Source organism: Colletotrichum gloeosporioides, assembly GCF_011800055.1.
Source record: "Colletotrichum gloeosporioides strain Lc1 chromosome Unknown consensus_35, whole genome shotgun sequence".
NCBI lineage: Eukaryota > Fungi > Ascomycota > Sordariomycetes > Glomerellales > Glomerellaceae > Colletotrichum > Colletotrichum gloeosporioides.
The window spans coordinates 134,607-162,147 of record NW_025544680.1 but is presented as its reverse complement, the minus strand read 5'-3'; the positions used below and the strand labels follow the sequence as shown (position 1 = coordinate 162,147).

Sequence of the window (27,541 nt, the reverse complement as noted above, 5' to 3'; positions counted from 1 at the left end):
GTGTGGCGGGCTCCTTGTATTTCTACTGAACACGGCTGCATAGAGTTGGAAACATTGATGGTGTTGTGGTGTGTTGTGGTGTGGTTTATTGTGTTTTGTTATATACCTACGTACCTCGGAGAATTGAATTCTAGTTGCGGTTAACGCAGCACTTTGGTGCATTACTTGTGTGAGCTTGTGGTGATGGTGTTTAATCTGTCGTTTCGTTGGCAACCAACTCGTTAGTTTTGAAACTGGAGACAAAGGCCAGGAAGGAAATTGTGTTGAGAGAGAAGGGGGAGAGGCGGTTCCTCTACTAGTCTGCCTGACTGTCAGTGTTCGAGCCGGGAGAAGCCGACACCCGGGCGGCTTCAGCTACGGCCGTGCCGTGTGCGACAACCAGAAGATCGGACCAAGATGTGGGGAAGGTAGAATGAAAGCTTGGTTCAGATATACATGCCACAACCTGCCTGCATGTAGGGTGCACTTCCATTTAGGTACGTAGGTACTGAATGCCCATGTTGATGACGGAAGCTTCAGGACAGAGCTGAACATGCTCTAGAAGGGGCCTGAAGGAGGCTCGGATTACGAAGGCGCACCTCTGGTGAGAAACAGTAAGCAGCAGAAAAGTCTCATCTCCCGGGAGGCGACTTGTGATACTTTGGTTAGACTCGCGTCCTCGACTACCCGACCCGGACAGAAGGGAAAACGTCTGTGTGTTTAAAGCCTGGTGGGCCGTGAGCAGGGCGGCGACGACGCCGCCCCCTGTCTATCTTTATTACAGCTGGCGTTGGGAAAGTTCGGGCTTGTCGGATAGGAAGATACTGCAAGCGATTTGGGGGGGAAGAATGATGGCGAACCAAGATCTGGACAATAGTTCTGAGACGGCTGATGATGTCTTGTTACCAGGCCGTCTGCCCGATCCTCAAGTGCCTCCCCCGCCGTTGGGCGGCTCAGTTGTGGGTTTTTTTCCCATTTGCTTGATGCCAGGCTGGGTCCTCGGTAATACCCGGCTAATGGCAAGGAGCAGGAAGCGAGCTCTGGGAGATTTTGCACAAGAGCAAAGAAAAACACACGCACACAATCGACATTAACTGGTGGATATGGAGACACTACGAGATAGGTAAGGTAGGCAGCGTGCGTGGCTGACCCGCAGGCGCAATGGAAGCAATTTCGATACAGCCCCGGGGGGATTTTGGCGTCCGGTCGTCGAGCTGGACCGCTGGTTGGCGGCGGCCACGGGGTGGTGCAGCTGCGGAAGCTTGTTCGGTGCAGGGCTAGACGGCGACGTGATTGGCACATTGGGGGGTTTCGCGGGTGTCGTTGGCGCACTAGCGGCCCTGTGCCTTGCAGAAAGTGGCTTGGGCTTGCTCTTCCCAAGCTTTTCCCGCCGCCCCCATTTTCTGCGGTGCCGGTGGATGGTGCAGGAGGTGCAGTTGCAGGAGCAGGGCAGGCGGGTGGGTGAGGTGAGAGCGGCGCGGTCATCGAATCCAGCCGCGGCGGGCGGATCATCCATCGGTCATTGGATACAGGCTTAGCTAAAGATAAACAGTGGCAACGCCGTTGGTTGATACCACAAATAGGGGATGTCGACGCGGACGCGTCAGGTGCAAGCAAAGTGCAAGCAAAGTTGCCAACAACCTGGAAGAGGAAGAATTGCAGGGGATTTCTGGCGGTAGGCAGTCATTGAGAACTTGGGAGGTCAATATCACACACGTCCGAGTGACGAATGGGCGCGTGCTATTCTGGCTGCTGTTTGCCCCTGGGAAATTGAAGCCCCCATCCCCCTCCTTTGGCTCATGAAATGTTGTCATCCGCTGCTCCGTCTTGGGTATCCCATCACATTAATTGACGCAGTAATCAGCCATGGAAGTAATTACTGGTTGGACATACTGACTAGATGCAAGGCATCATCACCTGCTGCTTTCGGCGTCTCCTCTCCCATCACTATCACGAACACTGGAGTTGGGGAGGAAGAATCACGCTGGAATGACAAAGGGGGCTGTCGGCTCGGACGTGTCTCTGATGAACAACCATACTTGGCAGTCCTTGATCGCTTAGTTCTACAAATTCATTCCAGACCAGTCGAGAATCGCAAATCCCCAGTGCCAGAGCAACCCCATCTCATCTGATCATCGCCCCCCTCTTCTCACCCTCCGGCCCCTGTGCACATCCCGCATTTTTTTTTTTTTTTTCTTTTTGGCCCACCACACCCTCAGCGGCCAGTACAGGGACGGAAAGAGGGACGCAGCACCGCGGTAGTCTTGGCTAAATCGCATTATCCGTACGCACCAACCTACTACCTCGCTGGCGTTCCTACCTTAAGGCTCGTCCACAAATAATATGGTCTACCTGCGCTAGGAAGTTAGGCATCCTCTCTCAGGCCTTCGACCGGTGTGGATGCTGCGTTGCAAGTCTCCAACCAGGCAGGCCAGACGGGACGTCACGAGCGAGACAGGTCCTGAGGTCCAAACCGATGCCCTTGCCTTCCACCCCGAGCACGCGGAAAAAAGTGCTGTACACAGGAATAAGGAGGTGCCTGGAGGCAACGGAGAACGGCCCCATACACTCATTCTAGGTTGCAACTGCTGGAACCGCCTGTTGTACTACGGCAAATTCAGCCCACTCACCCTTCATACCTTACTGGGACCACCAGTCATCCTCCCCCCCCAGCGTTTCAGCGTCCTTGGCCCCTCGATGAAACGACAAAACCAGAGCAGCACTCACATCACCCGTCGCGCCTGACAGGCCAATCCCCTCTGCTGCCGTCCAGCCAAACCCTCTTTTCTCATTCCTCCCGAGTCCCAGTCCCAGTCATTGTCTTGTCCCAAGACTGCCTTTCTCTCCCTCCTGTCACCTTGAGCCGCCGGATGTCGCCTTACGTTCCCTTCCCTTCCCTTCCCAGGAGAGTTGCTGTGAAAGACACCGCGCGTGTGTGAGTGTGGATTGTGGATTCTGTATTTCCCTTCCATTGCTTTGCCTTCTTGTCGTTACTCGCCCACAGAAAGCCCCCTTGCTTTTCTTTATTCCCAGGAAACCGTTGGACGAGATATTTCGGGGGAGAGCCAGCCACCAAAAAAGTCCACAAGTCGTCCGAGCAAGTCAGTCGCTCATACTACCACTTCGTCACGCACAACACACACCACCCAGTCAGCTACCCGCTGCGTTGCTGGCTGCCGTGTTACTGCCCCAATTCTTACTGCCACCAACCTTGTGCACATCCGGGATCCGCATTGCTTGTGGTCTTGTGTGTCTCTGTCTCCTGGCTTTGAGGCTCGCGCTCCCTTCTCGGCACATTCATTGGGCACCCGATTCGAGAGGGACTCGACTGACCCGACTCCCGAACTCCCGCCGGGCAAACACAACAAACCCCTACTCCGACTCCACGAACTTCGAATTCTCGATCTCGTTCAGCGAAATTGGTCTGCGTTTAATGACCGCGCCAGGCACTGGTCCGCGACCGTACATTCGTTGACCCTCCTACCGACCACCAACTGACTGCTGGGCCCGCCCCTTCGCTTGCGAGTCCACATTCCAGTCGACATCTCTGATTCCTGGCCAAATACCAAAAACACTAAGAGACATAGCCGCCGGGGCATAGTAGGCCTGGCCAATGGAGCCGGCGCTGCAGCAACGAAGCGATGAAGTCGAGAACAACACTGAGTTGACGCATGCCAAACCCGAATCGAGACCCGCTCCCGCAGCCGTCGACGACATCGACCCCCGGGAAACGACGCCCAAAATGGAGGCCCACGATTCCATGGTAACGGTCAGGCTCTCTGAGCCGCCTGTCTTGTCTATAGACACCAACGTTGGCCCCGGTTCGCCGCCGAGGAGGAGACCTAGTACTGTTCGCATCGAAAAGCTACCTTTCCCCGAAAGCACAGCGTCAGTTGAGGCCACAAACTTAGCCGAAGGCGAGGGCGAGATCGATGGCGATAGCACACCACCGAGTGACCCAACGACGCCTTTGCCAGTGACAAACGCTGCGAAGACCCTCCAAGACGAGCTTGTGGGCTACGAGGACGAGGAGGGTGACGAGGTCGGCGAATTGGTGTCTAGGGTATCACCTACGAAAGTCTCACCCATAGGCATACTCGACGAGGTGATCAGCCCTCTACCACCCGACGACGAAGAAGAGGAAGAAGTGAACTGGGACGAACTGCAAAAAACAGAGGCAGAAGAACCTAGGGACGCAGACACCGACAGAGTGAGTAAGCGCCTCACAAATCATACCTTATCCGCCCAACTAACGACAGTCCACAGTCAACGGCCATGTTACTGGCTATGCTCGAGAAAGAGAACGACAAATTGGCTACGAACCCGAAGAGCATCAAAGTACAGCCTACCGAGCAAGTCACCGCTTCCAATCGTCCCAGACCGCCATCAATGGCCCAACTACGGCACATGGTAACGGGGCCGACGCCCCCAGCCCTGCGTTACTCGATGCTCCCGCCGCCACCGATGACCGACCTCGAATTCTACGCAGCATTGGTCAAGGACTACCAGCAAACTGCTGCCCGCCTGCCCACGTTGTTATCCAACAAGATCCGGAAAGGTGTCCCTCCGCCGTTGCGGGGCGTCGTGTGGCAAAGCATGTCGGGCGCGAGGGATACCGCGCTGGAAGAACAGTATGAGCGATTCTCGGGCGAAACAAGCCCCTACGAAGCCACCATTGGCAAAGATCTGGGTCGGAGTTTCCCCGGTGTGGACATGTTCCGCGACCCGGAAGGCGACGGACAGCGTATGCTGGGCAGGGTGCTGAAATGCTTCAGCCTCTACGACACGAAGATTGGTTACTGCCAAGGGCTGGCATTTCTGGTCGGCCCGCTATTGATGCACATGCCCGATAAGCAGGCGTTCTGTGTATTGGTTCGGTAAGTGCCAATAAAAGTTGATCCCAACTTCTGGGCAGCTCCCGACCGAAAAGAAACCTTGTTTCCGTGGTAATGCAACGTCAAAGCTAACATTGGGATGGGCAGATTGATGGAACGTTATGATCTGCGCAGCTGTTTTCTGCCAGACCTGTCAGGTCTGCATGTACGCATCTATCAGTTTCGAGAGCTTCTGCGCGAGCATCTGACGCCAGTGTCGAACCATTTGGAAGACCTCCAGGTCGATCCGGCGTACGTTTCACAGTGGTTCCTCAGCTTTTTTGCCGTTACATGTCCCCTGCCAATGCTGTTTCGCATCTACGATGTCATCTTTGCCGAGGGGGCCCCGGAGACCCTTATGCGGGTCGCCCTATCCCTGATGCAGAAGAATCAGGCCCGGATTTTAGCGTGCACCGAGCTTGAGGACGTTATGCAACTTCTCCTTTCGAGAGGTCTGTGGGATTGTTACCATTACAACGCAGATGAGTTTGTCCAGGATTTTGTCAGTTTATCGGGTATCGTTACTCGCGAGAAATTGGCACAGTTGGAGCAGGGGTACCGAGACGCGCAGATCGCTAGTGCAAATGCGGCGCGTTCCTCGGACGTGACCTCTGCAGCGTCCCGATTCCTGGGCCGCATTTGGGCTTCCTCCACCATCATCTCCCCGAAATCCTCCTCCACCCTGAGCCCGGGCCTCACCGCTCCGTCACGGCCTTTGAGCATGTTACGCAGGAGCACATCGAAGCAGAGTCTGGCTTCCACTCTCAATTCGATGGAAGCCAGCTCCGTCAGCGTCCTTAGTTCTGCATCTACCGAAGCCACCACCATCTCCCGCGACTCATCCAACACCGACGACAATGCCTCCATCCGCGAATCGACACCGGTCGGCAATGGCATCGCAAAGTCCATCAATGCAACTGGCGCAAAAAAGACGCAAGATCACTATCTGCACACTCAGATCGAAGACCTCCTCGCCGCCTTGACCGAAGCGCAACGAAACCACGCCCTGCTCGCCAGCGAACTACAACAGGAACGGGAACAGCGCGAGGAGGACAAGCAGGTTGTGCGGTCGCTTCTTGACGGCTTGCGCAAAAAGGCCAGCAACGACTCTGTCAGTACCGATGCGAGCGTCGATACTCTCAAGGCCACCGACCCCGCAACTGTGGCACGTGAGGGAGGCGAGGGAGATGTGGCCTCAGGGCCACAAGAAAATGCCAAGGATGTCGAACAGGTTCAGCCTTCACCCGAGGAGCTTTCCAAGATGCTCGATGTCGTCGAAGAAAGATTTGGGCGTCATGTTAGCGATGAACGCAGGAAGTCTGCAAGTGGCGAGTCCAAGTCGCACATGCAACAGGAATTGCAGCAACTCAAGGACCAGCTGGCTAGCGCGGTGTCGCAGGCCCAGAACTACGACCGGAAAATACACGATTTGGACCAAGAGATTTCTGCATTGAAAGACCAAGTGCGGGAGTCGCATTCACACACGCGCATCTTGCATCAGGACAAGCAACGACTCGAGAAGCAGATACACACAATGAGAGCGCGGGCATCGGCTGCGGAGGCGGAGAGTAATAGTCATCACGAAAGCGACGGGCCACTTAGGAAGAGCTCTGCAAGCGGCACGGGCTTGAGAGAGCTGAAACTTGGTAGGAGCAAGTCGACGCCATCCCAAGCAGGATCAATTTTCAGCAAGCGATCTTCATCACTGATCAAGGCGCACGATTCAACCATCCCGACCGTGGCGCCTCCGGTCCCAGCGCCTCCACCGCCAGCAGACGACCAGCACGAGGCGCTGCTTTTGGAGCTCGTACAAGCCAAGACTGCCGAAGCTATTGCCAGGCAAGAGGCCGAAGAGATGAAGCAGAAACTGGAGAGCTTGCGCAAAGCGCACGGTCTCGTCGCTGCAGCACCTGCAGCAGAACCCCCAACGGCCGCGGGAGCAGCCGCATCAGCCGCTATGGGTGTGTTTGGCCGACTCACGGGCGCATCAACAGAACCTGTCAAACCCACCAGTCCGGCGCCGACGCCAGCAGCAACTCCCGCGCCCGCGGCGGGAGGAGGATTCTGGGGCTGGAGACGATAGACGCACCGCCATCGATTCATGGCTTAATCAAAGTTCCTCGCGGAACGGAACGGAAGCATTCGGAGCATCTAGAGCATTTTGCATTCTGGTTGGGGGCGGCTTTCACAATGGGTACCAGGCCCCGTGTCTGCCCGTCGTCCCGCTCATCGCATAGAAAGGCAACACTTTGCATCCGCGGACGCTGGCATGCGCTCCGTGTTGGGGGAGCATGTTTTTTCATTGCATTCTAGACTGTTGCCCTTTTTTTCACTTCCATTCTTACACATAGCATTGGAGTTGAGGAGCCATACTCCCCAGACGAATGGATGTTCGTCTTTATGACTAGGGATGTTTTATGCCGCTGCCCTTTTTTGATTTTTGATTTTTCCCCTCCTCAACCCGTCGGGGCAGACGGACGGAGTACCACGGAATACCAGGAGAAAGATTCACCAGATACAGACAGTACTAGTTTACCAGTAGCACCTTTAGTTGACATGAATTGAATCATGACATGAAGTCAAAACAAAGCATTGCCGCATCCCTGCTCGTTTCTTTTTACCTCGTCATTTCTTTTTCCTCTTCAGTCAAGATGGGAAGCTAGATGCAAGATTGATTTCGCCGTCGTCAACCAACGCATCTTCGTCCGGTCATCGAACGATGTCGAAACGGCCAACGGTTTCCCCCTATCTTGAGTGGGGCGAATTCTCCTCCAGCGTCACAGTTGCAACGGATTGCAGTTTTTGGCTTTCTGGACCCCTGTGGCGGTGCACCGTGCTGAAAAGGTGGGGAGCTCACCTTGATCAACGGGCCTTTCCTAAACGGGAAGCATCGAAAGCATGTGAAAGAGTGGCGCTGGATTCACTAGGACTTGAGGCTGGGATACGCTGGTTTTGATGATGGGTTGCTGTGGTAAAAGCAGGGCGTATGTTGTTGGCCAACATTGTAATCTTGTCTACCTATGCAAGTATGGAAACTCCTTCAAGGTAAGGAATTTGCAATTTTCAGTGCAACGCCTATTAGGACTACCAGCTTTACAGTCATGTAATTGGAGGAGATACTCAGTCACTTTTGTGGGCGCCAGACGTGCGTGCCCTTCTGGAAGAAGAGCCAGGCTTTTACTCGTATATCGATGAAGATCCTATGCTGTAGACTAACGAGACGAGAAGTCCTCTTGCAGTCACCGGCATGTTCTCTAGCAGAATATTTGGATGCGTTAGTATTGACCGTATCAAATCGGTATGGTTTCGTTCGTTATTGTATATGTTGTCCGCAAGCGTCAGGTTTGGGAAGCCGTTCAATCTGGACACAAGCCAGTCTCGTGCTGGATGCCTCCTAGAAACACAGTCAACGGAACATAACGACAGACGTGCCAAAGAAAGACAAATCACGGCATGTCCGTACGAGCGCCTTCTCAACGTCGCGTCGTTTGTCTTCCACATGGATCTGAGTCCGGGCGGCGTTTCGCACGTGTGAAATGGAAGGAAAAGATTTGGGGCACGTGCTCCCGAACTGGTGAGGAGGGGCACGAGGGAAAAGCCCCGGACCCCGATCCGCACCGGACGGCAGACGGCATGGCCCCGATTCTGAGCTGGTTTGAGCACTACGTGTAGAGATGCATTGACAATTGTGGTTTCTTTGGATTTGGAAATGGGCGGAAGAGCGGTCGGTTGGGACTTCACATGGTTCGTCTGAGGGCACTGGGTTTTCCTTCTTTGCGGTTTTGGCGGCCGTCCAACGGCGGGTATTTTTGCATCTGGGACACGTCAAATTTGACATGTTTGGGCATGTTGCTGTTGGCTCTAGCTCATGGAGAGGGCTATCGCAGTCTTTATGTGGGTTTCCTCTCAATAACCTGGGCAACGGAAGAGAATGGCGATTGGGGGTGATGTCGTGAGTTGTGGTTGCTGAGCAGGAGGGGCCAAAAAAGGGCGGGCCACAATGCGCTACGCTACATAGTACGCCTGCGAGCTAGGACCATGCCTGCTCCTCCATGATTACTATCGCGATTCGAAATCTGGCTTGGAAGAATGGAGGGACAACACAGTGGTTTCTAAAGACACTGGCGGACATGTAAAGTGACCCGGACGCCGATATCCGGGGTGGCCGGAAGCAGGACAGAGGAAAACATTACAGACATCAACACATCAGATATCGAAATGCCATGGTTTCAGGTTTTTCTGGTTCTACCCCGGGCTAACACCGCTGCTGCGATGATGAGATGGTGAACACACGTTTTGGTACGTCCCCCAGTCCCCAGCCGCGCGCAAACATGCTGCGTCCTGCACTACTTTTCAAGTACAGGCAGACAGGACAGGACAGGCTGCCCGGAGAAGTACACTAGTAAAAGGTCTGGGCTCGCAGACGACGCAACTGACGGGAGGGACGCGATGACCGTCACATGCCGCCTGCATGATTAGCGCCGCAGAGGAGGATGCAGCTACGGTGGGATGACGCCAAAGACGGGGCCACGGTGCGGCATTGAGGGAGACGACGACGACTATACATCGTCATTGGGCGCCGAGCTGCTGTCAATGGGAGGTAGTCAATGGGTCGCTTTGGTTGGAGTGGTCGATTGGTTGCTGTGGCACACTTTTTGCGTCATCAAGTGTGTGGAAACCAAGCTGGCGCGGGCACTAGCCACACTCCGACCGAGCAAGGGGGGGCCCCTCTACTTCTTCCTCTCTCTCGGCGCAGAACCCATGGGTGCAGGTCGCGCTGGTGGAGCTACGTACTGATTGTGGTGCACTGCAGGCGCGCCGGCAGCAGTTGGTTAGCTGCGGGCAGAAAAGGCAGATGCTGCGATACGTGCAACAGGCAAGGTACCCATCCGTCGTGTGTAATCGGTGAACGAGTGTCCTGAGCCAGCTGGGGACGCGAAAGAAGGGAGAACGGGAAAGTCGGAGCGGGGGAAACGAAAAAGGGTGACGGGAGAGAGAGAGACCTAGGTAGGTAGGTAGGTAGACTTCAGTGTTCCATATCAGAAAGGACAGAAAGCTCCTGCCCGCTACGTGGGCCCCTCTTCGCCGGCCACCAGGCCCTGTTTTGGAGGCAGGAGCGTCACTGTCCCGCCAGAAGGGGAAGAGACGAATGCTCTCGCGTCCATATGGGTGCTAAAATGCTAGGTGCTGCTGGGCTGGGCCGCTGGACCTGGCGTTGGCACGGACGGCCCTGTGGGCTCTGCGTGCTCCTTTCTTTTTGATCTTCATTTGCATCACTGCCAACCCAGGCGCGCGCTGCACCACACACACACACACACACACACACAAAGTCTTTTTTTCCCCTTCCCTTCCCTTCTACCTCTGCCTGCCTACCTACCTGCCTTATTTCTCCTACCCACACCTCTCTGGTTTATCTGCCTGAGCTTGCGGATTTTCTTCCAGATCATCACAAACCCAAACAACCTAACACCTGGCCTTATAACTCTTCCTGCCCTTTATCTGCTGTCTACCTCCCCTCGACCTAACAGCTGTCGTCACTCACCACGCAAACCAAACCCAAGCTCCGATCTCTTGAAACGCCGCCCGCTGCTCGTGCTGTAGCTTTTTCTCAAGCAGATCCCGGTATCACACGACCACCCAACCCAACTCTTCCAACCTACAACACCACACAGAACATCACAAGCAACCCGTCGTGATCTGATCGCAATGGCCGACTTCCCGGACGCCCCTACCACGGCTCCCTCTGCCAACGGCAACTCCTACGTCCAGGCTACCAAGGACAGTAAGGTATGTTATCGCCGCGCCGCTCCTCCACTCTCACCGAACCCGCGATTCCCGATCCCGGCATCCATGGCTTTGAGGAACCTCCGGCTAACCTGGCGATTAGTGTTTCAAGCTTCACCTTCACGACCGTCGACAGTGATAAGCTAACCCGCACCCTCCAGACGCCGCCGCTGCGTACAACCAGCTCGCCAACGGTATGTCTTCTATTCCCTGCCACGCATGACGTGTTTGCGGCGCATTTCCCGAGTACTGACCCGATGGCTCTGCCTTTCAGGCCCCGTCGCTCAGAATGTTAAGGATCAGTCTGCAAAGGCTTCCACTGAGTTCGGCAACCTCGCCGCTTCTCGCAGAACGCCTGCCAACCCTGCCGCCACCGGTCAGCCTTTGACTCACTACCATTCTTTCTTCTTCGAGCTTATCTCGTGGAATAACCCTCGTATGTATTGCCCGGGTTCCGTCTGAAGCCCGACCCCGACTAACAGCTATCCCCAGGTGCTTCGGCCATCGCCTACGCCTCCATCGTCACCCTCATCTTCGCCGCTCGCTACCTCGACATTCTGAGATACAGCTTAAAGCTTACCTGGATGGTGCTTGGCACCACCGTCCTCGCCGAGGTCGCTGGCAAGCTTGTCCTCAACAACGGCTTGGCCACCCAGCTCCGTCCCCGCCGCTACTACGTCATTCCAAGAGACACGCTCGATGCGATGATAGGAGACGTCCACGAGCTCGTCAACTTCTTCGTGATTGAGGCCCAGCGCATCTTGTTCGCCGAGAATGTCACTGCTTCCGTTGCGGTAAGTTGCTCGCGTGACCCTCTCCACAATTATTGACATCATCGGGACTGACACCAAATCTGTGCGCAGGCCTTCCTCGGTGCCTTCTTCGCCTACTACCTCGTCAAGATCGTCCCTCTCTGGGGTCTTGGCCTCATCGGCACCACTTCCGTCTTCATGATCCCGCTGATCTACACTTCCAACCAGGAGCTCATTGACGCCCAGTTGAACAAGGCCGGCGAGGTCATCAACCAGCAGACAAGCCAGTTCCGCAGCGTCGCCCAGAAGCACACTGCCGAGGCCGCCAACATCACCAAGCAGTACATGGGCGACTACACTGCCAAGGCCCAGCAGCTGATTGGCCGTCGCTCTGCCTCCCCCGAGACCGTCTCTAAGCCCGCCGCTGCTGCCCCCGCGGTTGAAGAGAAGGACTTCCCTGCTGCCCCTAGCAGCGAGTTCGAGAGCAGTGAGCCTGTTGTTCCCGAGAAGGAAACCCCCATGGTTGCTTCCTAAATGCCTCCTCATTCGACTTGGCTTTCCTGAGTGTACACAGGCTGGCGGATATACGTCGTATGCCAATGGTCTGGCGTCAACGGAACGACTCATGACGAATATGAATGAGACCACGCACCACACACCTCTCTCTACGACATGTTCGGCGTGGTAGGACTTTGCGGTTGCTTTTGGCAGGAGTTGGTTGCACACTCTGAGCAACAAAAGGATAATATCAGACATTGACTTCCAGTGGATGGGAGGACGAGGGCGTCGAACGAGTGATTATGTACGCATGTAGTGTATTGTCTTGCTTTTAGTTCTTTCTTCATGGCACACGGCTTTGGCGAAAGGGGGATCATCAGATTGTCTAGGGGAAGCAAGGAAACGAACTATTTCTACAAAAGCAGTGTTTTTCATCATTTCTACGTGGTGTTCGTAAAGATGATCTTGATCTGCTGGTGCGACTGTTCGGCTCAACAGTGTCCTTCTAGGAATCTTGACTGCGCATACCAGACATACTGCAATGAAGTTTGGCACAACAGTACTGTCATGATTGGTGATGTCGACCACAAGCAGAAATGCACTCAATGTTTCGAAACTCGCCAGGGGTGCCACTCAGGGAACACGTGGGCGTTGATGGTGATTGATGAACGAGGCGTTGATCTGGCTCATGCAGTTAGAGGACCATCGATAAGCCATTTCTTCTTGTCATTCAGGTTGAAGCGGCTAGGTTTCACAGCTTCTCGGACTCCGTCTGGGACGGTCTAATATCACAGTAGTGAACATCCGAACGGGTCACCAAGCAAAAGTTGCACAGGTCGTTGAAGAATAGGTATCCCATATTGTCCGTTCTCGCAAACAATATAATACTAGGGAGCAACAGACGGCCTAGCCTACGCCGCCAACATAAAAAAAAAAAGAGCAAGAGAGTTTCCCGGAGACCATGGGAAAGGAATACCTGGTCATAAAGCAAAGCAAATCGGCAAGCAGCGGCATGACTGCTTCCGTGAGACCATCCCGCCGTACCCATACCCCCTTTCGCCGTTCCCTTTTCCAAGTGTACAGACACACATCCACACGCGCAACGAGCACACATTTTGTACATGTGCGGTTTACTACACCTCCCTCAACCTTCACGAGGACTTCTAGTCACTCTCATCCATGTCGAACGGGTCCTCGCTGGCCTCGTCAACGTCCATCTCGCTGTCATCATCAAAGTCGTACTTGGGCTTCGCCTTGGCCTTGGTGGCAGCCGCACGTCCAGGGCGGCTTCTAGCAGCTGGCCGTGGCGGGGACTCTGGCTCCTCCATCTCGACATCCTCATCTTCATCATCGGACAACACACGCTTGGCCTTCTTTGCGGCGTATGCCTTGGCCGCGGGAGACAGCGTCGTCGTCTTGGCTGCCGCCTTGGGCTTGGCCTTAGCCTTTGCTGGGGCCTCGTCATCCTTGGGCTTGTTCTTGGCTCCAGCAGGACGGCCGCGCTTCTTGACGGGTGCGGCGGCGGCTGGCGCGGGCTTGGCCTTGGATGTGGACGCCTTGGACGCCTTCGCGGCAGGCGCACCGTCGTCGCTCAGGAAGCTGTCAATGTCATCCTCCTTGGTCATTGTCTTATGAGGGGACGACCGGGCGAGCATCTCGTAGTTGGTATCATCGACCTCGTCGTCGTCGAAAGTCCTCGAAGGCTTAGTCTTGATCCTGGGCATGGTCGAGTCGCGGCCCTCAGGTCGGTTCATGGCGAACAAGCTAAGTCGGCCAGTCTGAGATTCCTTCGCTGATCCGCCGATACCTCGGACCAAGGCACCAATGTCTCCAATTTGGTTATCATCGGCCTCGCTTTCTTCTTCCGAGGAGTCGTCAATGACGTAAGACGGTTTCTTCTTGACGGCAGAGGCTCTTGAGCCTCGTGAAGCAGCAGCGTTCTTTGAAGACTTGGTGGGTGCAGGCTCTACGGAGACGCTTTTCTCCACAGAAGCGCTCTTCTCAATAGAAGCACTGTCCTCCGCAGCGCTAGCAAACTCATCTTCGTCAGACAGGTCGTCGATAACGTACTTCTTAGTCGATGCAGCACGTCGAGAAGCAGTGGTCTTGGCTGCCGCAGCTGCAGCGGGCTTCTCCGTGGAGCTCTTCTTGCCCAGACCAGCAAAGTCGTCGTCACTATCTTCCAACTCTTCCACCCGAGGCGAGGGCTTCTTGGCTGCCGCAGACTTTTGACTCTGCGAAGAAACGTCTTCGGTAAATTCCGCCGGAGCAGATGCACTGGGCTTGCCCAGGCTGGCGAATTCTTCGTCATCGTCCGAATCGGACAAGGTGTAGATAGGCTTCTTCTTCGTTGTCGTCGCCCTTTGTGGTTTCTCGGGCGCGGCAGGCCCCTTAGAAGAAGTCTTCTTGCCGAGAGAGGCAAAATCGTCGTCCGAAAATGCGTCCTCATCGTCCTTCTTGGCCTTCGCCTTCTCAAACATGGCAGCAAACCTTTCAGCAGCCTTCTCTGTCACCTTGGGGGCTGCGGCTGCCTTGACCTTCGCAGTCGCCCTCTTGCGCTCGCCGGGCTCATACTCGTCATCATCCTTCTTGGCCTTGCGACCCTTGCCAGCACCTATCTTCTTGGATACGCGGCGACCAAGTCTGCGGATGGAGGTTTGGATCTCAGCGTCGAGGGCCATCTGGTTCTCCCACTCGGCAACGAACTCGTCAAGATCCTGGCACCAGAGATCCTTCTCGCTCAGGGCGAGGAGGGAGTCGTGCTCGGCCTTCTTGCTCTCGATCTGCCTCTGCAGCCTATCGAGGCGTTCTTGCGTCAGAGACCACAATGGCATCTACAAAACCAGTTAGTTGCGAAGCTTGGAAACATCAGATGATGGGGTAACAAACAGAAAGAAGGTAGTCGTAAGCGTTCGATTGCTCGTCCGCTCCTTCCTCGTCCTCCTCGTCGCCCTCCATTTCCTCGTCGGTGTTCTTCTTCTTGGCTTGCTTGTCCTTGTTCCTCGGGAACGGCTCGTACTTGCGCTTAGCGAGCTCTTCAACTAGGACGGCCTTCTTCTTCTTGGCAATGACGAGCTTTCCGTCAATGATCTCTTTGATGAAACGAGCTTGCTCGGACAGCTTTCTAAAATCGGCATGGTAGACACCGAGCCAGTGCTTCTTGCGCTCGGCGTACATATCCAGACGGTAGTGGTAGAACTCCTCGAGAATGTCCTCGACCTTCTCATACTTGCGAATTTGGCCGTTGGTGTCAAAGGCAACCAGGTTGGAGGTGGCAACCTGCTTGGTGAGCTTAAACCGTTCCATGAGACCGTCCGACATAACGTCCTTGGTGTGCTTGTCATCCATCTGGATGACAAAGTGCACGTTCTTGTGGTCGTTGAACTCCTTGTAGTCCTTGATCCAGACAGGGCCCTTGGTGCCGCTGATGACCTCTTCCAGCTTGGCCTTAAAATCGTCCGTCCACATGCGAATAGGAAGTTCAGTAATGACTACCTCGCCAGTCTTCTCGTCAATGTCGCAGATACCGTTGAACTTGTATCTGTCCTTGTCGGCAACCTGGGGGGTACCCTTCCAACCGCGGAACCAAGGCATCATAGGCTCAAATGGCGCACCCTCGGGGGTTTCGGGGTCAAGACGGCCCATACGTCTCTTCAGGTTCTCAACGATATGCATAGGATGGTAGTTGGGGATCGACGTGCTCCAACCAGTACCGATACCATCAGCACCGTTGCAGAGAATCATTGGAATGACCGGGGCATAACACTTGGGCTCGATTCTTTTGCCGTCCTCATACTGAGGCTCCAAGTTAGGCTCATCGAGAGTGGAGAAAATCTTTCTCGCGAAAGGGGACAGTCTCGTGTGAATGTAACGAGGACTGGCAGCATCTGAACCACCGGCAAGACGGGAACCGAAGTTACCACTGGGCTCAAGGCAGTTGATGTTGTTGGAACCGACGAAGTTTTGTGCGAGGCCAATAATTGTCTGTTGGAGAGAGACTTCACCATGGTGGTACGATGTCTGCTCGGAGACATAACCAGCCAACTCAATAACCTTTTGATCTTTGGTCAAGTTCCTCTTGAAACAGGCGTACATGACCTTACGCTGACCAGGCTTCAGTCCGTCGACAACAGACGGGATAGATCGCATGTTGTCGGCCATACTGAAAAGAATGAGTTCCTTGTTGACAAAGTCCGTGTAGGTGATAGACTTGGTGGAGTGGTCGAGGTATGTACCAGGGACGAAGTTGCCAAGCCACTCCTTTCTTGCGTCGGCCTTCTTCTTGGAGAAGGCGAGCTCGAACAGCTCAGCCTCATCAGGCTTCATCGTGTTGAACTCCTTCAGATGGTCATCAAGGTTGGTGAAATAGACTTGGGCGTCTTCGTTTGAACTGGTACCCAATCCCTTGAAGTACTTGTAGTGCCACCGAGAAAGTTCGCTGGTGTGCGATTCCTTCCATTCCTCGTATTGGGGCTGGGTGAAGAAGGACTTGAGGCGCTGCGGCTTCTTGGGGTTCGGGCCCTGCCATACCTTGACGATGGGAGTGATGAACTCTCGGAAGAAATCCGGAATCTGAAGCAAGGACGGGTATTGGACTTGCAGGAAGTTGATGAGAAGACCCTTGATGTGAGAACCATCGTGATCCTGATCAGCCATGATCATGAGATGACCGTACCGTAAACCCTTCGTGTCATTGTAGACAGCCTTGTGCTTGAGACCAAGAAATTGCTTAATGTTTTGGATTTCCTGGTTCTTCGTGATTTGGTCAATCGATGCATCACGTACGTTCAACATCTTACCACGAAGAGGGAAGACTCCGATGCGGTCGGGGTCCAGGATTGCTCGTCCAGCGACAGCCAAACTCTTGGCAGAGTCACCTTCCGTGAGAATCAGAGTGCATTCATGGCCGTGGCGGGTGCCAGCCAAGTTAGCATCGACTAGTTTCGAGTTGCTGATGCGGGACCGCTTGTTTCCGTCACTCTTGGCCATCATCTTGTCCGCCTTCTTCTCGGCGAAATCGATAATGTTCTGGATGGCGTCGGACTTGGCGATCTTCTTCAGGAAATCCTCAGTCAGAGGACACCTGCTACCAAACTGGCTGACCTTGGTAGTCATCTGCTCCTTTGTTTGGGAAGTGAATGCGGGGTTATTGACAAAACAGTTGACGAAGATGAAGATATGATTGCGGATGTGGTTCTGCTTGAGGGCGTGACCCTTCTTCTTCTTGTCGAGAGTCTTGAGCAAGGACCCAGTGATTTGGTCGGCGATGTAGTTGACGTGTGTACCGCCAGACGTTGTTGCAATAGAGTTGACGAACGAGACTTGTTGGAACGAGCCGTCCGAGACCGTGAACCCAATTTCCCAACGCGGGTGCGCATCGGTCTTGTCAATCTCGACAACCACCTTGGGCTCGACGCCCTCCTCGGCACCGCGTTCCTTGGCGATGGCCTTGGCGTACATCTCACAGTAACCCTTGAACGCAAGCTTGATGTGGGTGCCGTTCAGGTAGGTCTTGATGTTGCGGACGGTACCGGCCATATCGTAGACTCGGCGTTGGATCAAAGCTTCGAGATCATCGTCGATGCCCGTCATGCTAAAACGCTTGAAATCGGGCTTGAAGGTGATACGAACGAAGTCACTCGTCTTGCTGCTCGTGATCTTCGCCTTGCCGCACTTGCTCATGTTGTCGGTCCAGACCTGCTTGTATCTCTTTCCGTTGCTGGAATCCTGGCACTCGAGAGTGAACTGCTCACTGAAGACGTTGCAAAGCTTCGCACCGTAACCGTTGCGACCACCCACGGTCTTCTTCTCCTCGTCGTCGTAGTTTGAACCCGTCAGCAGGTGACCGAAGATCATCTCCGGGATGTAAATCTTCTCTTTTCCGTGGATCTCGACAGGAATACCCTTTCCATTGTTTTCGACGGAGATCTCTCCGCTCTCGCGGTCGACGGTAACCTTCATGTAGGTCATGGTAGCATCGCGCTGTTTGTTGTCGGCAGCGTTGACCAAGATTTCGTCAAAGATCTTGAAGAGACCAGGCACGAAGGTAACCTTGCGGTACTCCATAAGCTTCGTCTCCTTGTTGAAAACCCACATGGGTTGCTCTGTAGGCTCGACTGAGCCAATGTAGGTATCGGGACGCTTGATGATGTGCTCAAGCTGGGTGAGCTTCTGGTAGGTGTCGGTGGCATTCTTCTTGGACTTTGGCGCTGAAGCGGCCGGCTCGTCATCGTCGAGCATCATGCTGTCGTTCTCGATTTCCGCCAGGGGGTTCCCGCTCGATTTCTTGGCGGCAGGAGCCTTCTTAAGCTTCTTAGAGCTGGGAGGTGTGTTGGAAAAGGAAGCAGCGTCATCGTCGTCGCTGTCGGGTTTCGCGCGCTTCTTTGGTGCGGCTTTGGTCTTGAGGGTGGTTTGCGTCAACTTCTTCGCCGGCGCCTTCTTTAAGGGAGCCTTGGCCTTTGGCTTCTGCGACGGATCAGTGTTGGCCCCAACGAAGGTGTCGAGCGTGGCGATCGGCGCAGGGACATCCGGCTGCGGCGCCGATTCGGGCGGCGGCAGCGCAGACATTTTGAGAGTGGGAGGTTTGAAAAAGAAAGTACAAGGAAACTGATCGAGGGGGGTTGGATACAGGCGAAAGCGTGCAAACAAGTGGGAGAGAAACGGTGTGTTTGCGCGGTTCAGCTGGCGGACTCCGTCGCAAACGCTTCGCGACGAAATAGCAGCTTGTTGTGACAAGATGGGTTGTGGGTAAACGGACAGCAGAGCGCAAAACCCTGCGACAGGAAGCAAGCTATCGACAGGAAAGAGCGACCAAGCTAGAGCGCTCCTTCCTCAGATTACGATACAGAAGAGAGTGTGTTCGAAGTGATGATGCGTGACCGGGTATCCACACGTGGGCAAGAATTGGGATCACGAAGAAGCAAACATACCGGCGCAAAATCCGACTCCTCTCCCATGCTAAACACGGAGGCATCGTCGTCCGAACTCATTCTGCACAGCTTACGCTCCCCGAGGCGCGGGGAGTACCACGAGAATAGACGAAACGCAGTTGTCGCTACGGTCGGCGGCGGTAGTGGTCGTCGAAAAGTCGGCGGCCGTCGACAATACAAAGAATCGACAATCGCAAAACGGCTAGCTGGGCGGACCAGGCGCGCAATTGGCACGAAGGCTCGTGAGAGGGAAAAGAGGGGGGAGGAGAGCGAGTGTGCCAGCTCGTCAACGTCCCTTTTCTACATGCGCAAAAGGAGGGTTTGTTGGTCGGGATCGTGAAGTCAGATGGTGGGTTTGTGTGCGCTGGCTTTTGTTGTTGGTAGCAACCCCCTTGCGATGTTGATATTTGCCCCGGTGTAAACATTGGGAGTCGCGACATGGTCTTCTCTAACTGGACCGCGTTTGGGCGACTGCCTCCTTTGTTTACTGCCTCAGGCTAATCCCGACCAAGGTAAGCGCCCAGGGACGTGGGAGCGCACGAGAGCGGGGTTGGCAGCCACATCTGCCCCGCTGTCCAATTGGATCGTGGCGTCGCTGCATTACAGAAAAACTCAGGTAAGAACACTGAAGGACGGGAGCCAACGGCAGGGTGGGACTTTCCGGACACTGTTAATGTGCAGCAGCTTAGGTTACCTACTTGACTGCTTCACCAGTACGTGGGCTCGCGATTCGACAAGGCCAACCAAAGTTTCGATGACTTCCATTAGCATCAACATCTGAGCTACTTCAACAGAAAACCCGACCAAAATTGTTGACACCGCCTCTGCACCCCCCCAAATAAACACCTCACTAATACGCCCTCCCGCTGCCCAAATCAGACCGCTTCTCCGCTCGCTTGTCTAGCTTCAAACAACGCGCTTCGTCTTGCCCGTCTCAACCTCGTAGATCCAGCCGCTCAGCGCCACGCTTTGTGGGACAAGCTCAGTCCCCTTGATATAGTCAATGTCTTTCTTGACAGCCTCCTCCAGATCAGAAAATGGCAGAAAGTCGAGACTGCGAGCCTTGAGCTCGGCAGACGCTCCAGCTCTACATGCATGTCAGCGGAGAAAGGCCTGGTTGGCCGTGGCTTCAAGGTACGAACCCTAAATTCTGGTCAACGAGTGCGTAGGCGTCCTCGTTCTTGAAAGTCAGCATCCCGCAGCCAGTGTGCTTTACGAGCACGATCTCATGCGTGCCGAGAAGTTGCTGAGAGATGACAATGCTGCGAAGCGCATCTACGGCAGATGCGCCGGCCTGTTGGTCTCAACATTTAGCTGCCGACCAGTCAACGTTACCAGATTTGAGCCCTCACATTGCGAATGACATGCGCATCGCCTAGCTCGATACTAAAAGCCCGCGCCGGGTCAATTCTAGCATCCATGCAAGTCAGGACTAGATACTTCTTGGCCGGAGGCAACGCCAAATGCCCCTTGGTGAAGCCGGAAGAGTAGCTTTCAGATGCGGCTTCGACGTTCTTCTGGATAGCGGACATTGTGGAACGATCAACGTGTAAGGCACAGGTTGTGTGTAATAAAATGACAGAGAAGGACAGATGCAGTTGCGAGTTGCGAGTTGAGGGAAACGGCGGCTCTTAAGTAGCTAACAGCTGTCTCGGCATTGTCAGAAGTGGGAGATCTCTTGGCTAGATATATCCATTTGTCTCCAGCCTCCCCTCTCACCCGAGACGTCCTATCTACAGCAGAAATACCGCCCGTGATGCCGGTGGTATCTGATTGTGGATGGATTGCGTGATCTCGGGCTCTGTGAATATCACAGCTATCGAGCCAACGAGCTTCGCCGTCCCCGCATCCCAAAGAACGGCTCAGTCCCGGCTGGGGAAGGTGAGGTCTGCTCCAAAAGCTCAGCTTCGGAGTGGGGTTGCCAGCGTCGCCGATTGGCGTTACAGACTTGGATATGTAAGCTGTCTCCGATCTGGCGGGGGGTTTTTGGCTAAGTCGTTCTTCAGAGAGGCTGTCAAAGCTGCATGAACAGATGCAGTCGCATCGATGGTCAAATGCAGAGAGGGCGAGATGTATCTTCCCGGCCAGTCACCGAGTATTTCCAATTTGTTTCCCGCAAGTTGCAGCCAGTCAGCAAAGTAGTCCATCGGGATTCAATCAAGTCGAAGGTGAGACAGGATAATTCTGAAAGCCAGTGTATTTCAAATCCCGTCTTTGGCCCATGGAATTATGACGAATTTTGAGTCGCCTCAACAATGTCCTAATATCTAGAATAACTCCTCTTCACCCAACGCCGTGGACGAGAACAGACTACGTTCACTAAGACTGAAGCGCCTTGTAGAAAAAGACTTCATCCTTGAGCTGTCGTGGAACCGCAGGGCTGATGCCGAAGTTGGGAATCCTGCCAACCTCGATGTAGCCGAACTTTCTGCATACTTCCTCAGCTGTGCTGCCGGCCTCCGTATCAAGCATCTGCGCAGATTGTCAGCAATAGTGTCGGATAACTGGGTGCAGAGTGGCTCATACCAATAGCGTCCGTCCCCTCCTGATGGACTCGCCTTCCAAAGCACCGATCAGCATCCTAGCACCGCCGCGCTGACGGAACTTTGGGCTGATGAGAAGCTTCTCGACAAAACCGCGGAAAGGACCTGTCTCAGAATATGGCATCCAGAGCATGACAACGCCCATGAGCTCTGTCCCCTTGGGCTTTGTTCCTGGCTCAGACTCGTCGAGGAGAATGAGCATCATGCGAGTGCCTCCACTGACCTCTGCAATGCGCTCCTTCCAATAACCCAGCAATTTCTCATGGGACAGAGGCGGCAAGAATGTGGCCAGAGTCCGGTCATGGCTGATGCACGATGCATGGAGGGCTGCAAGATACGGAATCAGATGGCTGTGGTCTGCGGGCGAAAATAAGTAGGGGGTTCCCGAGCTTGAGGACATTGTCGCAGGGTTTTCTCGGGCTCTGAGGGACGAGTTCGGGGGCTGGATATTCGCCGTCTGCCTTGTAATTCGGCTAGAGACACGCTGGCCGGTTTCCAATGCGATGTCGCCCTTGTAATCTTGGGTTATTGTGCAACTCGACCAGCAGTCAAAAGCTGACAGAGATCGACAGCGCAGGAACGGTGCGAGGGTATGCGTGTTCTGACCCCGGCGCGAAGTTGGGGAACTGGACGCCCACCAAACCCGGTTAAGGGATACGGTGTTGGACAACAGCTGAACTGGACCAGAATATATCAGAAACGGGGGCCTCTGGCAATCTTGAATGTGGGAATCCAGAGAAGTAAGGTCGTCTAGAAAGGGCTTTCGGGGCATACAGCGGCGGAGTTGTAAAACAGTGAGGGGGATCTTTGACAAGTGAGGGGGAAGCGAGTGAGTGAGTGCCTGACAGAAAAGCTCACCTCAGCTTGTCTCTGTCTGTGTCTCTCTCAGGTGAGAAAGATGGCACGAGACAGGAAGGTGTGACAAAACAAGCTACCCAGTGTATCTACCTTAGGCAAGGTAAGGCAAGGTAAGGCAAGGTAGGTAGGTTGGCTCAGGTTGCTCCGGGGTGGGGACCGCGTATGAGTCAATTGATGTAATTGAGAAACGGGCAGATGTTTTATACGAAATGCTCAGGTCCGTCTGCAGAAGGGACTTTTGTGGTCATGGAAGCTTTCCTGCACTTCGCAGTTCCGTTCCAGAAGTCTCAATTAAAGGCTGAATTGGCGCTGGTCAGTGGTCTGCCGTCTCTTCGTACCTGAAGGTAGGTAGGTATTGGATTGGCCCCAAGCTCGCCCAGCCCGCCGGCTGCGAGGGAATTCCCGGCGCAAATGACACGCACGGCACCGCACGCCGGCAGGGACCTGGAGCGGGCTTGCCCCGCAGCATAGGTCAGTCAGTCACCCAAGGTAAGGTACCTGGCTGCAAGCCGTCGTGGTGTGCCGCCCAGGGCCTGAAGCACCCGACCTCGGACGCTGTCGCCGCGCTGCAACTGTACTCGCAAATACCTAGGCAGGTGTCTGTAATTTCCTTACCTGACCTACCTCACCTAGGTAGGTAGCGAAGTAAGTCTTAATTATGGAACTAAAAGGAAATAGGTATCAAAAGACGACAAACCTGCATGCACTAGAGAGTTTGCCATGCTATCAGCCGACAACTCGTAGCGATCCCTGACATGACTGACGCGGCGTATCGGGCCTCAGCATACAGCCGTTCTTCCTTTGGTCTTTCTCAAGACTAGCCCGGCAGCTGAGACCTTGCCCGGCGTCTGCCAGATCTCAACCGGTGTAAGGTACGGATAGTTGCGGTCCTTGGCAGAGATGAGGCATCATGCCAAAGCAGCCAACCATGCATGCATGCACAGTGCTCTTGTTGACGAATAAGCTCTTGTTGACGAATAAACAAACATCTGCATCTCTCTCTCTCTCTCTCTCTCTCTCTCTCTCTCTCTCTCTCTACCCACCCACCAGTCTGCGAATAGTCTACCTCACCTAGCGTCAGCCCCTCCATGGATTCCCCTCTTCCCCAGCGGTCAAACTGCTGAAGGACACATGTTACAGACAAATCAGGTTTGCCCACCTCACCCTTGCAACCCTCTTGAAGATGGCCTTTCCCATAGGCTATCACAACTCGGCGCAATGGGAACCTCCCGTATCAATCCACTCGCGGGAGCCCCGGACACACGGGCCATCCGAGAGGTGTCGTCTCACCTCCCCTTCACCGCAACAACATGAGGTAAATCCGATGTAGGTACCTGGATCTATGTACCCAAGCTTCCGGCTTCCATTGGTGGTGGTGGTAGTAGGTTGCCTCAGCTCCCGCCGCTTGCCCCTCGTACCTATTTGCTTCACATGCAGCTTAATTGGGAGCTGCCCCTCTGACGTCGCTCTCCAGACCCTGTTTCATCGTCAACTTCAACTCCCGGTTCCCCTCCTCAAAAGCTTAGCCAACAGCACCACTATCTCTTCACTCCGTGGCAGCAGCCGTCCTCTTCCCGTGCACTCGCTCGCCTGTACCACATCCTCAATTTGACCTAATCGGTCTCGATCACGACCTCATCCCGTCTCACTACAGCAGCTCCCCGCCTTCATGGATCGCATCTTCCGCAAGGTGGAGCGGGGCGTCGAAGCCCTCTTTGGGGAAGAGAGGCACGCGCACACTCACTCCGGTCACTCCTGCGAGGAGCATCATTCCGATGCCCACACTGGAAACCGATTCCAGTCCTTTGCTGCGCAGACCACCGGCAACGCCAAGTGGTATGTCGACGGATGCTCTTATTTCTGGGCCGTTTCCGAGGCCATTGAGCGTAAGAACACACACACATGAGCATCCTGCCGGCACTATTGACTGCCACTGACCGTGTCGCTATGTAGAGGCCCGCGAGAGCATCTACATTCTGGATTGGTGGTTGAGCCCGGAGCTCTACCTGCGCCGGCCCCCTTCTGCCAATGAACGATACCGTCTCGACAACCTGCTCAAGGCTGCTGCTGAGCGAGGTGTCAAGGTCAACATCATTGTCTACAAGGAAGTCGAGGCTGCACTGACCTGTGAGTATTCATACATGTCAGAACCCGTCTCACCAAGCTAACTAGCTCGATAGTGAAGTCATCTGTAAGTCCATGTCGATGCACACATGCAACCAAAGCTTCATCCATGAACACCATCGATACTTGACTCATGCTGATGTCTTCTCAAGCACACAAGGACCTACCTGGAAAGCCTTCATCCCAACATCGGCGTGTTTCGACACCCTGACCATGTTCCCACTGGATACGACCTCAACAGCGAGATTGGCGAGAACTTCTCAAACCTCTCCTTGAGCACGTTCAAGCTATCCACTTTCTCTGGTGATGCCCTGAAGACCATCTACGGTACCGCCACCGACGGCGTCGTCCTATTCTGGGCCCACCACGAGAAGCTCTGCCTCATCGATAACAAAATCGCTTTCATGGGAGGTTTGGATATGTGTAAGTGATGAGCAGCGGTTGAGTCGTTGAATCAAGATGAGAACTCCGCTAACCAGATTTCAGGCTTCGGCAGATGGGATACCAACAGTGAGTTTGAATTGGGAATGGTATTAAGCGCCGCTCTGACACACGTACAGGTCATCCCATTGCGGACGCTCATCCCGGCAACTTGGATGCCATCGTCTTCCCTGGCCAAGATTACAACAACGCGCGTGTCTATGACTTTGCCGACGTTGATAACTGGGAGCAGAACAAGCGTCAGTCAACATTTCCGGCCTGTACACTCGAAACACATACTCACTCATTCGCTAGTCGACCGCACCAAGAGTTCACGAATGGGCTGGTCTGATGTTGCCATCAGCTTGAGTGGTCCCATCGTTCAAAGCTTGTCGGAACACTTTGTCGACAGATGGTTGGTTCATTCTGCATTCCTCGGCGGCAGCAACACTTTATCTGACTTGGATGTAGGAACTTCATCTTTGATGACAAGTACACCAAGAAGAACCCTGGGAAGTATGGCAGAATCGACGGCTTCAGCCAGGAGTCGGGAAGAATTGCCGAGGACGGCCAGGGCGGTGGTTTCTTCGGCGGCGCTGGTCACCAGGCAGGCCATCTTTTCGGTGATCTCGGAGACCGCATCAACCGAGGCATGAGCCATTTGATGGTCAGCGACGACCAGCCCGAGAATGATGGCAGACCTCTGCGTCAAGACCGGGGTGATCAGTCAGCCAATATTCAGCTCACTCGCAGGTAATTTGGCGTCCACTTGTCTGTCTCAGATGCAATCACTAATGAAGAGTAGCTGTACCAAGTGGTCTTCCGGTCATCCCACCGAGCACTCCATCGCCAATGCCTATATTGACGCCATCACCAGGGCTCAACATTTTGTCTACATGGAGAATCAGGTAAGTAAACCTCCCCTCTGTTGAAACCGATACCGCTCCTAACGGAGACAAGTTCTTCATCACTGCCACTAGCGACAAGCAGCACCCCGTCACCAACAAGATCGGCCGCGCCATCGTCGACCGTATCCTCCGCGCCCACCGAAACGGCGAGGAGTTCAAGGTCATTGTCAACATGCCCGCCGTTCCCGCCTTCGCCGGCGATCTCAAGGCGGACGACGCACTGGGCACCCGCGCCATCATGGAGTTCCAATACAACTCCATCAGCCGCGGCGGACACAGTATCATGGAATCCCTTCGCAACGAGGGCGGTATTGACGACCCTGGCCGGTATATCCGCTTCTACAACCTCCGCAACTACGACCGCATCAACGTGTCCTCCGATATGTCCCGCGCTGAGCGCGAGAGCGGGGTGTCGTACGAGGACGCCCGCCGTGAGCATGACGATGCCGTCGGTGCTGGCTACGAGCCCCGTGGCGAAGGCACCGGTGCCAGCTGGGGCGGGCGCAACACCCAGTACGACCGCTACCAGCAGGCCGCCTCCCGCGTCGGCGACCACACCTGGGACACCGTCTCGTCCTGCTACATGGACGCCGGTCCGGATCTGCACAGCGTTCCCTGGCAGGGCGAGCCGGAAGCCGAGATGGACGCCTTCGTCAGCGAGGAGCTCTACATCCACTCCAAGCTCCTTATCGCCGACGACAACCTCGTCATCGTCGGCTCCGCCAACCTCAACGATCGCTCTCAGCTCGGCACACACGACTCCGAGATCGCCGTCATCATCGAGGACCCCACACCCGTCGAGTCCGAGATGGCCGGCCGTCCCTACACAGCTTCCAAGTTCGCCGCATCCCTCCGCCGCCAGATCTTCCGCAAGCACCTCGGTCTGCTGCCCGACCAGCGCTGGGACCGGCCCGACGATAACTGGACGTCCGTCGAGCGCGGCCCGAACGTGTACGACTGGGGCTCCCCCGCCGACCGCCTGGTGCAGGACCCCATGTCGCGCGAGTTCTGGAACCTGTGGGAGGGCACGGCGCGCACAAACACCGAGGTCTTTTCCAAGGTCTTCCATAACGTGCCCAACGACCATGTGCGGACCTGGAAGGACTACGACGAGTTCTTCTCCCGGCACTTCATCATCCCCGGGGCCAAAAAGGAGGGCGAGGGCGAGGGCGAGGGCGACAACGCTGGCAAGGTCGAGTACGGCCACGTCGTCAAGGAAGAGTTCCCCGGCGGTGTTCGGGAAGTCAAGGACTGGCTCAACCGTGTGCGCGGCAACATTGTCGAGATGCCTCTTGACTTCCTCGTGGACGTGGATGACATTGCCAAGGAGGGTCTGTCTCTGAACAGCTTCACTGATGAGCTCTACACATAAAGTGGCAGTGGCGTGTAAAACCTAGTGGATGGTGCAAGCAGGAAACACACACCTACACACAGGGAGGACTTCTGGATTTAGAAAAAGAAGAAAAGGGTAAGAAACAAGTAAAGGCTTTAGGGCAGGAAAACACATGGACACCATCCTGGCGAGGAAACAGACAGATTCGTTACCAATGGATATTGAATGACAGTTGACACCGTCTTGGGCTTCTTCTCATGTATGTGATGAAGTTGACCTCGTCTACATCAAGGCATGTTCCTCTGACCTGCACTCAGTCCACGTGTCCCCTTAGCCCAAGAGTTTCATCTTAATGACGTGTTGTAACTGGAATAAAACAATGTATAATCTGTCAAATGGCGTGCAGGGCATTGCATTTTCCACCAAAACAAAGAGTATTATACAGACCTCCTGCCCTGCACCACAGTTCCCTCAGAGACAAAGAAAGCAAGGAAAAACATAAAATTGTCCCCTTCAACTCCGTGAGTAGGCATCGCAAT

The 27,541-nt window shown here is 54.7% G+C and overlaps 6 protein-coding genes across 6 annotated transcripts; 3 read left to right on the top strand and 3 right to left on the bottom strand.

Moving 5' to 3' along the window:
• Window positions 1-3,592: 3,592 nt before the first annotated feature.
• On the top strand, window positions 3,593-6,936 carry GCG54_00008042 (EVI5-like protein; the record flags this gene model as incomplete). The annotated part of the gene is made up of 3 exons (XM_045408014.1): window positions 3,593-4,189; window positions 4,246-4,856; window positions 4,962-6,936. 3 exons carry the CDS (start codon window positions 3,593-3,595, stop codon window positions 6,934-6,936), a joined length of 3,183 nt encoding a protein of 1,060 aa, XP_045265686.1.
• Window positions 6,937-10,559: 3,623 nt separating this feature from the next.
• GCG54_00008041 (uncharacterized protein) lies at window positions 10,560-11,923 on the top strand (the record flags this gene model as incomplete). Its single annotated transcript, XM_045408013.1, has 5 exons — window positions 10,560-10,635; window positions 10,799-10,831; window positions 10,912-11,073; window positions 11,130-11,431; window positions 11,501-11,923. The coding sequence occupies 5 exons, from the start codon at window positions 10,560-10,562 to the stop codon at window positions 11,921-11,923; spliced, it is 996 nt and encodes a 331-aa protein (XP_045265685.1).
• A 1,127-nt stretch (window positions 11,924-13,050) lies between these two features.
• On the bottom strand, window positions 13,051-18,493 carry GCG54_00008040 (DNA topoisomerase 2; the record flags this gene model as incomplete). Its single annotated transcript, XM_045408012.1, has 2 exons — window positions 13,051-14,721; window positions 14,777-18,493. Coding segments are annotated over 2 exons (5,388 nt in total), but the record flags the coding sequence as incomplete, so codon positions are not given.
• Window positions 18,494-19,722: 1,229 nt separating this feature from the next.
• Window positions 19,723-20,348, bottom strand: GCG54_00008039 (Beta-carbonic anhydrase 1; the record flags this gene model as incomplete). The annotated part of the gene is made up of 3 exons (XM_045408011.1): window positions 19,723-19,903; window positions 19,959-20,110; window positions 20,169-20,348. 3 exons carry the CDS (start codon window positions 20,346-20,348, stop codon window positions 19,723-19,725), a joined length of 513 nt encoding a protein of 170 aa, XP_045265683.1.
• A 787-nt stretch (window positions 20,349-21,135) lies between these two features.
• Window positions 21,136-21,759, bottom strand: GCG54_00008038 (uncharacterized protein; the record flags this gene model as incomplete). Its single annotated transcript, XM_045408010.1, has 2 exons — window positions 21,136-21,288; window positions 21,343-21,759. The coding sequence occupies 2 exons, from the start codon at window positions 21,757-21,759 to the stop codon at window positions 21,136-21,138; spliced, it is 570 nt and encodes a 189-aa protein (XP_045265682.1).
• A 2,127-nt stretch (window positions 21,760-23,886) lies between these two features.
• GCG54_00008037 (Phospholipase D1) lies at window positions 23,887-27,041 on the top strand (the record flags this gene model as incomplete). The annotated part of the gene is made up of 10 exons (XM_045408009.1): window positions 23,887-24,103; window positions 24,171-24,344; window positions 24,398-24,408; window positions 24,494-24,764; window positions 24,828-24,851; window positions 24,902-25,021; window positions 25,077-25,176; window positions 25,233-25,514; window positions 25,567-25,669; window positions 25,722-27,041. The coding sequence occupies 10 exons, from the start codon at window positions 23,887-23,889 to the stop codon at window positions 27,039-27,041; spliced, it is 2,622 nt and encodes an 873-aa protein (XP_045265681.1).
• Window positions 27,042-27,541: the final 500 nt, after the last annotated feature.